This window comes from Poecilia mexicana, unplaced genomic scaffold (assembly GCF_051168715.1).
Source record: "Poecilia mexicana isolate PSO_F unplaced genomic scaffold, ASM5116871v1 scaffold_2, whole genome shotgun sequence".
Classification (NCBI taxonomy): Eukaryota; Metazoa; Chordata; class Actinopteri; order Cyprinodontiformes; family Poeciliidae; genus Poecilia; species Poecilia mexicana.
The window spans coordinates 10,029,011-10,044,277 of NW_028263371.1; the positions used below are offsets into that span (position 1 = coordinate 10,029,011).

General features: G+C 37.6%; 1 protein-coding gene across 2 annotated transcripts in view; it reads right to left on the minus strand.

Moving 5' to 3' along the window:
- nalcn (sodium leak channel, non-selective) overlaps positions 1 to 15,267 on the minus strand; it is a 73,293-nt gene that overhangs the window by 38,056 nt on the left and 19,970 nt on the right. For both annotated transcript variants that reach the window (XM_088010449.1, XM_088010446.1), the window contains exons 13-16: positions 6,858 to 6,989; positions 5,609 to 5,776; positions 1,738 to 1,929; positions 9 to 146 (exon numbers count right to left, since the gene is read on the minus strand). In XM_088010449.1, the coding sequence (XP_087866575.1) occupies positions 9 to 146; positions 1,738 to 1,929; positions 5,609 to 5,776; positions 6,858 to 6,989 (630 nt within the window). The remainder of the gene's footprint in view (positions 1 to 8; positions 147 to 1,737; positions 1,930 to 5,608; positions 5,777 to 6,857; positions 6,990 to 15,267) is intronic.

A 15,267-nucleotide genomic window follows, 5' to 3' on the forward strand; every position in this document is an offset into this window, starting at 1 on the left:
TTCCTCACCAGGGTAGCAAACAGATGGTAGAGGATGAAGTAAATGGCTACGACCGGAGCCCACATTGTTCCGACAGCCACCAGAGTCTGGTCCATGACATCTATCCAGCCCTCCTGGGTTAGGATCTGGAACATGGACATGAACGCCTACAGGGATGGAAAAAAAAAAGCAAAAAAAAAACAAGATAACAGAAAAAAAGCTAAAGGCTAACAAGTGAAAAAGACAACCCAGAAGACAAGAGCAGCAGAGGAAGGGACAGAAAACGAGATACAAGGAGGAAACTGCGCAGCCACATCTGACATTTCAAACACACTTTTTCACTCAAGAGCAAATATTGCGCAGCTGCTGCATGAATTCCCTCCTGACCATCTATCCCCTTCCTCGCAAACAGATGTGAGTCAGGGAGAGCAGGGAGGAAGCGAGGACACGGACATCTTTTCCGCGGAGGTCAGTTTAAGAGTAAAGAACAACCAGCTGTGAGACGGTGGCCCCCTGAAGTCAAATGGCACCCTGTACTTTATCTCTTTTTGTCAGCAGCACCATGCCCTCAACCCTTCCCACCTGCTGCCGTGTCCCAGTAAGTGTCGATAGAGATAAACCCAAAGACGCTGCCTGCCCATGGGGAAGGCAGTCAGACATCGTTAACTGTGACGTGTCTTTGTGTCTGGATGCACATACGTGTGTGCGTGGAACAGCAGCAGCAGCGAAAAAATAAAAAAAGATAAAAATCTGAGAAGAAAATGATAGTGGGAAGGGTAATACAGCATACAAGTGGCAGCTGTTCACAAGCAGTCTTTCATGTCCCGCTTGCCTAAGATCAGTGAAATATTGGAAGGGAGAGGGGGGAAAAAAAAAAAAAAAATACAGAAGGTGGAAAGTTGTCACTAATGAGAGAGAAAGATAAGTTTGTGAGCACTTAGAAATCAAAGGCAGTAGCACATCTGTTGACCCATCATGCACCCCATCATCAGCACCCGCAGGCCTGCGGATCGCTTGTTTGAGGTGCCGTTCCAGAAACTCTTGAAATTTTAAACCTTGGTTTAGTGTTTCCATGTGCCCTGATCTCTGAATATTTTAGCATAAACTACGGCGTACTGCAGAGGTGCGTGAAATATTAGTTGACTAATATTAAAGCTAAACAACTTTATAATTTCAACATGAATAAATGTGAAACTTCTACTTTTACAGGCACAAAGTAGCAAATGTCTTTGTTGGGACGTAGTTCGAGACGCTATAAGACAGATAACAAATGCTGCAACTGATTTTTTTTACCAAGATTATATAGACGTACAAAATACAAAAAAAAAAAAATGCAGACATAAAATCACAAAATAAAACTATTTGAACAAAACCAATTCACATATCTACTACATTTATAACTAATTATTCTTGAAAAACACAAAGGTGGGAGTACAATCACATGGGAATGCGTAACTGAAAATAGATATCAAATTCACAAGCACGTTTTAAACAATCTGAAAAATACAATTGATTCAGTAAGTCCACTGAAATATATCAGAACAGATGAAACTTTAAAGGTTAGTAGAGGAGGACGACATCTCACCTAATGTGCCACTAAACTAAGTTCTCTAAGAAAATTTATGGAATGTACAGAACTCAAACTTCAAGCACAATTAACAAAAAAATAATTAAGTTAAAAATGCCATGCTTCAAAAGTGTTTTTTTTATTATTATTATTATTATTGGTCAGTAAGATAAATGTGAGGAGTTGCTTACCCTGGGAAAAGTTGTAAAGCGGTCCAGCTCCTCCACGAAACAGAACATTTGCAAACTGATGGCTGACATGACGATGAGGAGGCTGGCCGTGAAGACCACCAGGCTGCCCAGTTTTTTACCTGGACCAAATATCTTGTACACAAAGTCCTCCAGAGCAGGAGAAATTTTTATCAGGCGCACCACACGTAGCACCTAGGGACAAGAACGACAAACACGATTGCCATGTGTTCTTTCGGTTTGTACGGCAAAGTAAGAGAGATCAGAGCTACTTATTTATTTATTTATTTATTCCAAGGCTGTGAATATATACCAGAGTTGCAAACATAGCAGAGTAATCCAAATTTCAACAGCAGCAGTGTGGTGATTCTGTGCTCCGTCAACAGATTTAGCCTCTATATAGCTGGTGGGGACAGAAACCCCCAAAAGGTAATGTATCTTTGTCAGGCTCTGATTGGAAATCCAGAGAGCAGCTATTGATCAAAGTCTTCAGAGTGATGCTTCTGGCCAAAGATTTTTCTTTATAATCCAACATTAAACCAGATTAATGACTGTCTTTGATTCCCTGGAAACACAGCCAAAAAAGACAACAAAGACAGCCAACTTGTTCAGACGGAAACATAAAGAAAATATACACTGTAAAAGTCCTAAGCCCATGCTGACGGATGAAGCAGCAAGACAGATATTTACCTCATATACTAAGAGGCCCGCTTTCTGTCTTACAGATGATTACTCTGGGAGGAGGAACAAAGCAGTTTTGGGAATGAGAGGCTGTTACGTTCTGTATTTTCTGAAAATGTATATGTCATCATATTTTACAGCCAAAAACTCTTGCAACTCTTCAACAATAAATACATCAAAATCTGCTTTCCACTGGGTCTCAAAGCAGACGAGTAACAAGTAAGTTAGTAAGCTAACAGAAACAGGAACACACTACCACATGTGGATGATGGTGTTGCATCCGTCATCCATCAATCTTTTTCACTGCAACATGTCAGTTTATTGGCAACACACACACACACACACACACACACACACACACACGCACACACGCACACACGCACACACACACACACACACAAACACAGGAAGGGTGAATGGATCCCCACTTAAAAACAGTTCTTGGACATAATGTCACAGAATTTTAGAATAATTAAAATCTTGGATGTAAGGGAAGAAATTTAAAGCTGAGGGATGAGGACACAAAAACACTTGATGCCATTTTCAGGACAGATAGCTCAAGCAGGGAGTTGACAGCCAGACCAGGAGGTGATTGTGGATGTTATTTCTGAGTGTATCGTTTATCAGGTAACTTTTACTTTTTTTTTTTTTTACTTTGTATGTGTTCTCTATCTGTGCAACAAATTATGGAATAATTAACGGCCATTCTCTTATGTGAATGGACTTTAAGGCCAAAGGACATATTGTTGTGAGAAACTAAGAGTGTAATTATAGAGCATAAAATAACATTTTGACAACTACATTACAGATTACAGTAGTGCAGGCAAATGTTCAGCACAATATAAAATATATTTTAATAGAGAAACCACCACATTGCTTGTTAATATAAAGTACTTGTGGCATTTGTTGAGAGAAGAGGGAATTCACTATTTGTGACCTTCACCTACTCAGTATCTAAATAAAAACCTCAAGTTCAAGCTGAAGTCTTTGGCCATAGGTAACCATTGTGTGTCATGAATTGTGGCCTGAGCTTAGCATTGCAAACATGAGGTCATCATGTTGAATTGCATTTTCCTCCTGCCGTTTCTTCACTTTGCTCATGCATGTACACAGTTTAAAAGTCAAGTTATAAAAACGACTTCATTTTCTTGTGATCTCTTGCCTATAGAGGGCAAAGTACAAAGGAGTAAAAAAGCTGTTGTGATCACATAAAGGTGGAGAAGGACAACAGATACGTGGCCCTTAAATGTTGCATTTATGCTCAACGATTTTGAAAATATCACTACGATCCTCTATTTGACAAACAGAGTGCTATTTATCATGCCCACGTTGGATCACAGTCATTGGGATCTCAAAAAATCGAAAGTTTGAATTTCATATGGTGAACCTATTCGTTTTTATTTTATTTTATTTTCCATTTTTATCTAATGGTCATGTAGAAACATAGAGAATGCAGAAGAAATAAATTAGTCAGCAGCAGTTATGTAAAAATTGACACTGACTGAATGAATGACTGAAATGCTAAAAAAACAGGATATAACAAAAAGAAGTCTGCTTTCCTGCTGTGTTTTCTCTACATTGTGTTTTATCTATATATTTTTGCTTCTTGCAAGACAAAGGAGTATCTCATACAAAATGGGGCACTGTTGATGTAGCACAACCTCTTCATTTTAAGACTATGTTATCCCAACACCAACCTGGGAATTGACTGGTATTACAATGATAAAAAGTTTTTTTTTTTTTTTTTTTTTTTTTTTGTGGGTTCAGTGGGGCAATTAAAAACTGAACAAGTGTGTGTCAAAACTCTAAGCAGGGCATGAAAGTCTGTGACATTTTGCACTTGGATGTAATAAGTCTAACCTTTAGCACCGAAATGCCCCTCGGTTGGATACAACTAAAATAAAATGAAAGAAACACCAGAGCAGGATTGCTGGGCCTGGTTTTTCCTCCTATTGCCAGGGCACATTCGATTTCACCAAGGACCCTTAAGGTTAATTACTTGTTACTAAATGTCATTGGTTCAAACTTGGAAAAATATCAGCATAGAAGTTGGAGAGAGGTTTTCCACTGAGAGAGAGGAGTAAGTTCATGGCTGCTCTTAAACACCACTAATTAGTCTGAAGCAGAGCGAGGAGAGCGATTGCTAAAACTGATATGAAGGCTTAACGCGCCGCAGAAATGTTTCTTCCTCTGCAAACATCTCTTGGTGTACAAATAGAGAAAGGCGATAGGTTAATGGTAATTTTACTAAATTCATCGGTTCAGTTCGCTTTTACCTCTGTTGTGCAACAATAGTCAAGTCAAAAGAGCTTCATCATGATCTCAGTCATTCACTTATAGCGCACAAAAAGACGAGATATCGTTCTGCCGGTTCAAAGGTGCATCATACAGTACACAAGACTTCATAAGACTCAAACCAGACAACAATAACGGTAACGTCAATACACTATCTAGGATATTTAAAGAAAAATAAATAAAAAAACAAGTTGAGACAATGGTGGAGACACAGCTAGGAGACAACAAACAGTAAAAAACAGGAGGACAATCCGAATGTCCAGGATGTGGTACTGAAAAACGGAAACATTTACTATTGCGCAAAATGTACTGAGCAGAATCCTTACATATCTCTTTGTCATGTAAACATTGTGGCAATGGTGCAAATTTTGGAGCATGCAGTAAACATTTACTCATGGCAGTCATGATTAAAAGTGAAAAACAAAAAGGTTGAATCACAAGCGGTGAATCTCCACTAATTCACAATTTAACGTAGACTTAGGTTGGCTTGAATAGAACTGTTTCTCCACAGAATTAAATGAACTCATCATTTTAAAACTGTTGCTTATATTTACTTATGTTCCCCAGATATTAAATTGAGTTTGAAGGCCTGAAAAAAATCAAGTATGATAAAACAAACAAAACAAAAAAGTATCTGTAAAAGGGAACAACACTCTTCTACATCTTAAAAGGAGATAGCAAGTTCAGAGTTTTGGTTCAGACAGAAAGTGGTGCCTTTGATTCACTACATGACTGTGGTGTTACTTGAATGTGTGACTCAACCAAGTGTAAACTGTGAGAAATGAAAAACGTCATTGCACTTCAAGAAGACGATTCGGGTTTGCATTTTGAATATGATTAGCACCCATTTTTGTGCAAACACTCTCCAATGTCTACACGCTTACAGGAGCGGTTCTACCTGAAAGTAGGTGAACTGGGAGTGATACAGATCAGGGTAGATGTGCAACGTGGTGCCCACCACCAGGAGAGATTCGAACTTATGCAAGGAGGAGCTGATGTAGCCGGTGAAGCCGAGACACCAAATTTTCAGCAGAGCTTCGAGGTCGAACAGCACAGTAAAAGCAACCTGCCAGAGAAGGAAAACAGAAAGAAAGAAGGATTTAGTCCTGGCATCAATGTATGATAAATTCTGAATCATATTGTGTTTCTGAATGAAGTGACCAATTTAATAATTGTCTGTAGTACTGTGCAAAACTTTTGAACTCGTCAAATATCCTGTATAGTTCTTTGGCGAATGATTTGATACATATTTCTAAATTTCCTGCAAGTCAGTAAAACACTTTAATAAGACTTTGCTTCTTTCTTGATTCTTTTTTATGACCATGTATTGTGCAGAGTAGGCTTGAAAATGGAGGTATGTGGGCCAATGGAGGGGGGGGGGGGAAGCAACAAAGTTGGGCCTGAAATATATCTACTACAGCAGATAAAAGCAACATTTGGTAGCAAATAGAAAAAGAAAAAAGACCTAACGTATTGATCTGTTATTGCCAAAATACTATTTTAGCCTGTGAAAGGGTGCAATATTTAAAATATATTCATAGATCCAGAAAATAAAATATGAAACGTTGTGATAAAACTATTGAACAGTTGAAAAAGTCTCTAAAGATCTGAATTATAAGCTCTCCTAAGATCTCAGTTTAGGAACCTATTTCCTGACAAAGTAACTCATAGCTTAGGGTAAAATGACGAAACAAACAAACAAAAACCTCTCTGAAAATGTGTTTGTATTGGGCAACACATAAGTAAATTGCTGCTGAAGTCCCAAGAAGCCAAGACTTCAAAACCCCAAAAGGAGTCTGATATTAGAAGGTCTAACCTAAATAAATGGATGATTTTTACATTGCACTGTATATTTTAATGAATGTTTTTGAAAATGCCTTATGGAAAACTGCATGGAGCTTGACCCACATTTGAGTCTTAATTGTATTTCTGGAGGAGGTTTGTTCTTTCACCCTACATCGGTTCCTTTTAACCCTTTTATGTACAGCTAATGAAATATCAGAAATTACAAAGAAAGTGGCCATAGTGTTAAAAAGTAATGTTTAGTGTATAACTTAAAGTGCACCTTAGATCAATATAATGCATTGCTTTTTCATAGTAAATAAATAAATAAATAAATAAATATTATTGAAAAACTAAGACCTTACCTCTGCCAGGTAGAACTCGTCATAGTGCCGTTGGTAATTCTCGCCTTTGTAATAGTTGCTGGCGGCCACAATGACATCCACAGCGACCATAGTGAGGATGAACATATGGAAGACGGAGGACCTCATCATTTGCTGCGGAAACAAAGCAGTACTCAGTACTCAAACAATGTGTGAAAATGCTTTGTTTACTTGTTTCCCAAAAGTAATCGACAGATTCTGGATGCAGATGATGCAAAACTATACTGATATATGAAAGCCATCAGTAAAACAATGACCTAAAATGTGTTGAGCAACGTTGAGTTCAAATCAGGCTTGTGTTTTTCCTTAATTTAAGTTCACTTCATTACCTTTCCTTTACGAGATTGTGTTTGTGTCTATTATTTGGTTCCAAATAAATCACCCAGAACTTGAAAATCAATATTATCAGAAATATGCTGTGTCCTTTTCAACTTCCACTTTCCAAATTTTCACTAATTTGTGCTGATGAGGGTTTAAGTACTTTTGCAAGGCACTGAACAAAATAATATGAATTTTTAAAACAACATCCCTTGGAATACATTTGATGCAACAATGGGGGAAAAGTGGAAAGAGGTAAAGGAGGCTATTACTGGATGTGAAGCTATATGAAAACATGTAAATAGTCGAGCAGCTAAATGACATCAATTTCAAAGCAAACACAAGTACCAGTATATTTGTTTTAAGAATTACGAATCTCAAAAGCAGAATCAGGAGAATCAGTTCATTTTCAGCAGCTCAAGCGAGAGAAAAAAAAGAATATTTTCCTTTCATTTTTGAATGCCAGCGGATCTCGACGCCCTTGATACCATCAAATGGCATTAAACACTAAAAACATATTGTAATCTGTGACGGACAAATAGGGCTTTTCAAGTAGGAAAATGTGACAGATGTGATCAGAACCTTCAAATTTGTGCATGTAGGGCGAGATGAACAGCTTGTGAGTGGGTAGAGTCACTCATTCTAAAAAAAGACGTCCATGTTAGATGGAAAAAAGTGAAGAAGGCAAGAGGAAAACTTCAGTGCAGATGAAGAGTGTTTGCAGCAGAGAGATCAAATTCTCCCCAGGAAGGCGGAATCACAGCCATTTCTCCTCCTACACATAAATACACTTACACTCGTATTCAATAAACAAGAACAGGCATTCAGATGAGACTGATTTGTAAATAAAATTACCCTTTTGGAAAGAACTACTTTTAAGCAGGCATTAAACATATTTTTCACTAAGCCCAAATTTCTCAATTAAAATGTTTTGATGTAACATTGCAATCTTAAATCTCATTATCTTTCATTAGAGACAAGCACAAAATCACCATAATTAACAGAAATAAAGGCTTTGAAACATCGGCTTGTGTGTGATTAATCTTTATAACTCATTCCAGTTATGTACTGAAATAAACAGACATTTCAATAAAATTCAGATTTATTGAATGGGTGAGGACAGTACTAACTCAAATCAGAAAGAAAACAATTGGTGGTAAATGAGATTACTAAATATACTACTTAGAAAGATTTTGTAACATGGATCTGTTAGACGTGTTGGTTTGCCGTTTTCAAAATCTGAAGAAACATTTGACTTTTCTGTCCCTGAATGCACCATGACACTAGCCAAAATATATTTTAAGAATTAACTGCTTTTATTGCTTATCACTACAGTTCTTTTTCCCATTAAATTATTGTGTTGGTTTGCAGACCAAAGTTGTGCAGATGGCTAGGGGTTTTTTTTTCTCCTAAATATACACACAAGCTCACTCTCAACACAGAGGTCAGATTTCCTGACCAAGATTGGACACGACAAAGCCTTTTGACATTTCCACTAACCAGAAGCTCAACCCCATGGGTATTTTACCTCAATGGAGATGCGTGTGTGCATGTGTGTGTGAGTGTGGGAGAGAGATAGCGAAAGAGAGAGTAAAGAGAATGATCATGAGACAGGAGCTGACAGAGAACAGAATGTCTATGCCTTGTGAAATGCTTGGTTTTCACAAGGTTGTGACTTTGCCTGCATGCTCTGTAAGGTTTAGGGAATCACACTGCAAAGACAAGCTGTTGAGCTCAATAGAAAGCAATGAGCATTTATCACATCTTTCAAATAGAGACACCTTCTTCCTTTCAAGATTTGTTGAGAATAACCTTTTAACATTTATTGCAGTTTTATTTTTTTTCACACTGTGATTGAGGCATGCGTTAAGTAGCAATGTCAAAATGATCAATATTAAGATAGAACAATGTAAGAAAATGTGTTTTTAAGTATTTGCATTATAACTGACACCAGCTTTACAGTTTTGATCTTCCCAAGCTGGTACACAACCTTGCACATCAGAGCTAAAGATACCAACTCCATCTCCCCTTGCAGAGTTTCATCTGATCAATCATGGCTGAGAATCAACAGTGTGCTGCTGATGGAAGTATGAAGCTGGTAACCCAACAAGTACATCGAGAGACATGGCAGAGGCAAAAGCATTTTGCCTTGGAGACTGACGGACAGGAAAAGCTGAAGGGTCATTATAAGCCAGGTTGATGGCTGTGCAAGCACTACAAAAAAGTGACACTGATGTTTGAGAGCAATCTAAAAAAAGTCGGTAAAGCTCCTGTATATGAAAGAGTGTAATAGGATAGCCTATTTAAATATTAGCAACCTTTTGCTAGCCACATTACGTGTTAAATCAGTCTAATTTACCCAAGTTAAATACCAAGTACCAAGTTAGAGTGAAGCACGCACTGCACAATGACTCCGTTCTTTATCAGAGTATTGAAAATGGCATCAATATCTTTTATGGCCCCCAGATGTGAAGTTGATTTCTTTAAGCTTGACATGCGATGGTAATTAAATTCTCTCTGTATCATGTTTATGACAAGTAATTTGTCAAGAAAATTAGTGATTGTTGAGATTCCCTGCTATGTTGACAGATTCAACTAATACAGACCCTTGTAGGGTAAAGCACTGAAAAAGCTCTCACCACTTTAAAATCTTTGTGTGGCAGCATTTACACAGACAAGATGCAAATGACTTGTAATTAAAGTGAGAATCTCACGACATGCTAACTGTTAGCTGGTAGAAAGTTAGCATCTGTCCAACGTTCATTCAATGCTCAGATAAACAACAACACAAAAATCTCCTTTTGGCATATGGCTTTAATTATAATTAGACAAAGAGAGAGAGCTACTACATTTGCAAAAATAAAATGTGAAAATGATCAATTTCCCCCAGAACACAGCTATATCATCAAGTCATTAAGACTTGTTCTCAGTGACCAATACTGTATTATCATTCGAGTTGAATTTATTTTTACACTTATTGTGTGAGTGATTCTCTAAATAATCATATTGGTATTGTTTTTTAGCAAAAAAAATTCCTAACTAAACAGGTTAGGAATTGGTTTAAGACACATCATGTTTTTGAGGCACAGTCTGTGTTGGAAGCAAAATGATCAATAGAATTACCATTAAGATAATTACATGTGGTCACAAGTTTCTTAAGTGACATTGTACTTTATGTGTAAAAAAAAAAAAAAAAAAACTTTCAGAATTCATTTACTATTTTATTTTTTCCCCACTTAGCTTCACTAAATTATTTGCTAACATATAGAGGATGTCCAGAAGATGGCTGGGAATGCATGCATCGCACCTGGGACATTTCCATTGGCTGGAAGAGTTGAAAAGCACAGAGGCAGATTGACTGTTTCCTCATGTTCTGTCTCCCTGCACTGGCTGCCAAGGAGGACAAATGCTCTTTCTGCTGGTACACGAGATGAGTATAGCACATGTGCTCATTGCTGGCACAATATAGCAGTACTCACACAGGAACTGTCACCAGCAGACTCGGCCATGTTCTGGCACAAACTCCTGTGACAGTTTTCTCTCTCCTGTTTACCAAGATTAAGGAGAAACTGATTGGGATTACAAACTGTTTCACTTGAGCTATCTCTTCAGTCCCTGCAATACCATTCTTCTAAAACAAATAAACAAAAGAGCTCTTCCTCCAACCCCTTACTTCTTCTTCTTTTCTAGTTCTGCAACCCTGATTGAATTTATGTGGAATGGCAACTCTTTACCTTATTTTAGAAATTTCTTGACATTGTTGTGTGTTGTAACTCCGAAGTAGTTTTGGCTGAGGAAATGGAGGTGTACAAACTTTAACGACTTCAAGTAAAATAGAATCTCCTTGAATTATTATGGCCTTAACAAGAAGATAAAACAATAAGGATAAGGATAAAACAATGTCTTTTGGGTTTCATTAACACAATAAACATTTTATAATCTAATCTTTTCAGAGTAGAATAATCTGATTTGCATTTAATCAGATGTGAATCAGATTATTAATCAGCCAAACGATTTCCAGTTTTAAGCGATAGAAGATCACATTAAGTCTTGATAAACACTGTAAAAGAGTCTCATATTATGAGTTTCTAATGCCTACTATATTAGCAGGCCACAGAGGAAAGCCACATATTTCTGCACTGAGTGCAATTCCGATGGGATGTCCATTCTGCGTCAAATAGGTATGCAAGCGACGGAAAACTCATTGTGGGTGTCATAGAGAACATGGTCTCTTATTTGGAGTGGGGAGGGTTCTCGCAATGCTCATGATGCTCCTTGACAGAATGGCCCCATGGGTGGTGAGCCATTTATTGGATATAGAAACTTGCCACTAATCAGTCTAGCATCATTTATTTCATTGCCATATGAGCCTTCTCCCCGCTGACAATTTAATTTCACATTTAGGGCATTAAGGCACCTCTCCATACCTTTTTGCTGTCCCTTTTAACCATCTTAAATGATAGCTTACCAGTGATTCTTTTTTTTTTTTCTCCCCATCTTTTTCTCCTCAGTTGACTTACCCATTTCAGGAGCCGCCTTCTCCCTCCACGCAAGACACAGTGACCTTAACCTTGACAGGTTGTGTGAATGTGTGTGAGTTTTAAATGATAGCAGTCCAGGGGGTAAAGATCAGAGTTAAATGGAAAGGGAAGGTTGTAGAGAATCAATAACCTCAGGCTTAAGAGGAAGGAGTAAAAAAAAAAGAAAAAAGTGTTGCATTCACTGGACCTCTGGGCCCCTCAGTGAGTTACTGGTTATCAATCACTCTGCATTTACTGTAGCTCTGCAGACAAAAGGAAACATTAAGGGAGAGGAACATCTGCTGCTCATTGACAGAACAAGAATGGTAAATTAATCAGAAGTGGTTTTAATTATTCACAGGCTGACATTTCATAGTTTCTTGAGTTTTGTTTGAAGTTACAATAACTTTGATTTAAAATGCAAAACAATGCACCAGCCAAACAGGAAGGAAAAAAAAAAAAAAAAATCAGGTAGAATGACCCGACTATATTGCTGACTTGTGCTGCGGAGCAGTCTCGGATGGTCAGGTGCGTATTTTTTAAATTGTTAATTAAATAATTAGACACATTTTGTTTAATAATAGTATCAAAATGTATAAATATTTGGCTTAAAAATAAAAATCACATTACCTTGCTCATTCCAAACATATGAAAAATATGCAGGGTTTTTCAAAAATATTTGTACCTCTTCAACTTTTTTTACATCTTCATGTTACAACCACAAACTGCCAAGCTTGAGAATATTTTGTTGGAATCATGCAAGCGAAAGAAAATGAAACACTATCTTCAACATTTTTTACAAATGAAAATCTATCAAGCGCCTTTGTATTTGCATTTGGCCTGTTGTAATCTGATAACTCTGTTGTTCTCACATGGGGTATGAATACTTCTTAAGGTACTGCCGGTAGCAGAAATTATGTTTCCTTACTCATAGGAGATAAACAGAATCATATCAGCTACATAAAAAATTGTTATAATATACATTAACACAAAAAAAGTGTCTAAAGTACTGGTCAATATTATTAGCCTCTTTTTGTATAAATCAATGAAACAATAAATAAATAAAATAAAAAAATAGTCATTGCTCTAGAACAACTGCCAGAAAGTGAAGAGACATTCTCCATTTTAGTCCTAAGAGGGCGCTACTTTCCCCTCTCCGTCTCCAAAATATGCAGGTGTTTAATCAATTTTGTGCCATCTCCAACTGATGGAGCCAGTTGGACTCAGACGTACCCAGACCAGGGACACAGGCTCATGCACCAACAGCCAGGCACCAACAGGCTCCACAGGCTCTGACAGTCAGAGAAACACGGACCAGACCAGAAACATACAGGTGGTTCGAAAGACACTAACAGGTATAGAGGGATTATATAAAGGATACACGCTGGCGACCTCTTTGCGAAAAGCACCCACCTGCCAGCTCTGAAACATTTTAATCATTTGATGGCCAATTACTCTCGAGCCAGGCAGAACAGAACAGAAACTCACACTTCACTTCCCCAGCACTCACAGATGGCCAGACAGGCTGGGTGCCCGCCGCTTTTCTTTGTTCTACCTGTCCAATCAAAAGCGCAGCTCCCCTCTGACATAAGCGAGCAAGAGACTGTTTTGAAGTTTTCAGCATGACTTTGAAGAGAGAGCACAGGAAGAACTGCAACCCATAATATCGTAACATGCCACAACACGATGTTTATGTTCACAATGTAATATTGGAACGGGATTGTTTAAAGTATAAAGAACTGTTCTGTGTGTAACATTTCACAGACAAACGCCACTGTGGACCGACAACATCCGCTAGTGCGCATATATTTACATAAGTAGTGATGCCTCGGTACTTGGTAAATATTGAAGCTTTCTAATCTGAGCTCATTCAGTGTTCTATAAATGTGACATCATCTCATAGTGATATTGCTTCAACAGAGACCCCATGTCTGCACACAGTATTTACCGTCTACACGAGTCAATGCGCCGCAGATCACGTATGATTATCATTTATCACAGTTTTCAAACAACATGTCAACAACAGCATGACAAAATGCTAAAGAGGTAAAGCACCCATTTGAATCAGGTTTGCTGAAGCTGAGAAACATCTAAAACAAAATACGAGATAAAGAACGGTGATAGTTCTTCCAAGTGGCCAAATATAAACTTGAAAGAAAAAGAGTAATACATTGTATCTGAAATACTTAGACTACCAAATATTTCATCCAGACATTCCTTCATAATTCATTTAATGCAGACATTGACATTGCGTTGATGATTCCAATTCAATATGTTGTGCAGTTTCACCCGACTATAGCAGATTTCTCAGGATAAATCCAGCTGTTCTGAGACAAGCCTTAGAATATTAGAGATTATAAATGAGCAAACAGCATCATTAAGACCATCAGCTAGGTCAGGGATAAAGCTGTGGAGAAGTTTAAAGCTGAATTAAGTGCTAAAATATTATCCCTAGCGTTTATCTAAGAAGCAGTCCAGGGACTCATAGTAACTCTGAGGGAGCTACAGAGATCCACAGCTGAGGTGGAACAATCTATTGAATGGACAATTAGTTGTGTACGCCACAAATCTGGCCATTTTAGAAGAGTGGGAAGAAGAAAACCATTGTTGAAGAAAAATCATATTAAGTCCTATTTGCAATTTTGCACAGGCCAGTAAAAGATGTTTCTGTCCAACATGCAAAATGGCATGTTTGGGCAGAAACTAACACTGTACATTACCCTGAACTCATTGTTCTTGCTGTGATATATGGTGATGGTAGCATCATGCCAGATGTCCAGAGAAGCTGGTCAGAGTTGATGGGAAGATGGATGGCGCTAACGACAAGGCAACTCTTCAAGAGGTTACAAACATTTAAAGACTAGAGTGATGCAAGCAGGACAAAGACCCTAAACATAAAGCAGGGCTACAATGAAATGGCTTCACTTGAAGCAATCTGTGGCAGAATTCAAATATTTCTTTGGTCAGTTGTTGAAGTTCGTTACCATTTTTTCGCTACACGAGGTAGAATAAAAGGTAGCTATTTCTTGTAATTGAAAGTTTCTTCAATAAGAAGTCAGAACAGTAATTCTTCATGTTACGGCTCCATATCATAAAGCCACAAAGGCATCAAGAGTGAGGTGCCACTTCATAGCCTTATTACAGAAGGCTATTATTATTGTGAATGGTACATTTAAATTTTGACTAAGAAAACTGCAATCATACGTGTCTATTTACTGTGAACAGAAATGTTGTTCACAGTAAGAATCCATCTCTCAAACTTCTAAAAGTCTGCCTCTTTGTTGCCGTTTTCACATTCTCATTTTTATCTTTACCAGTAAAGATTAATCAATAAATAAAAAAATAACCAATTGATGTAGTATACATGAAATTCATATTTAAAGAAAGTAGATCTTCAAAATTAAAGAAATATTGCCCATCCACAGTCAAGACGGCTTCATATACTTTTGAGTATATGAGCAACATATACAAGTTTATTTGAGAGAGAGAAAAACAGTTGGCTTTAAAACTGTGTCTCACACATTGCAGCTTCTGGAAAGCGTGAAGGAAATGTA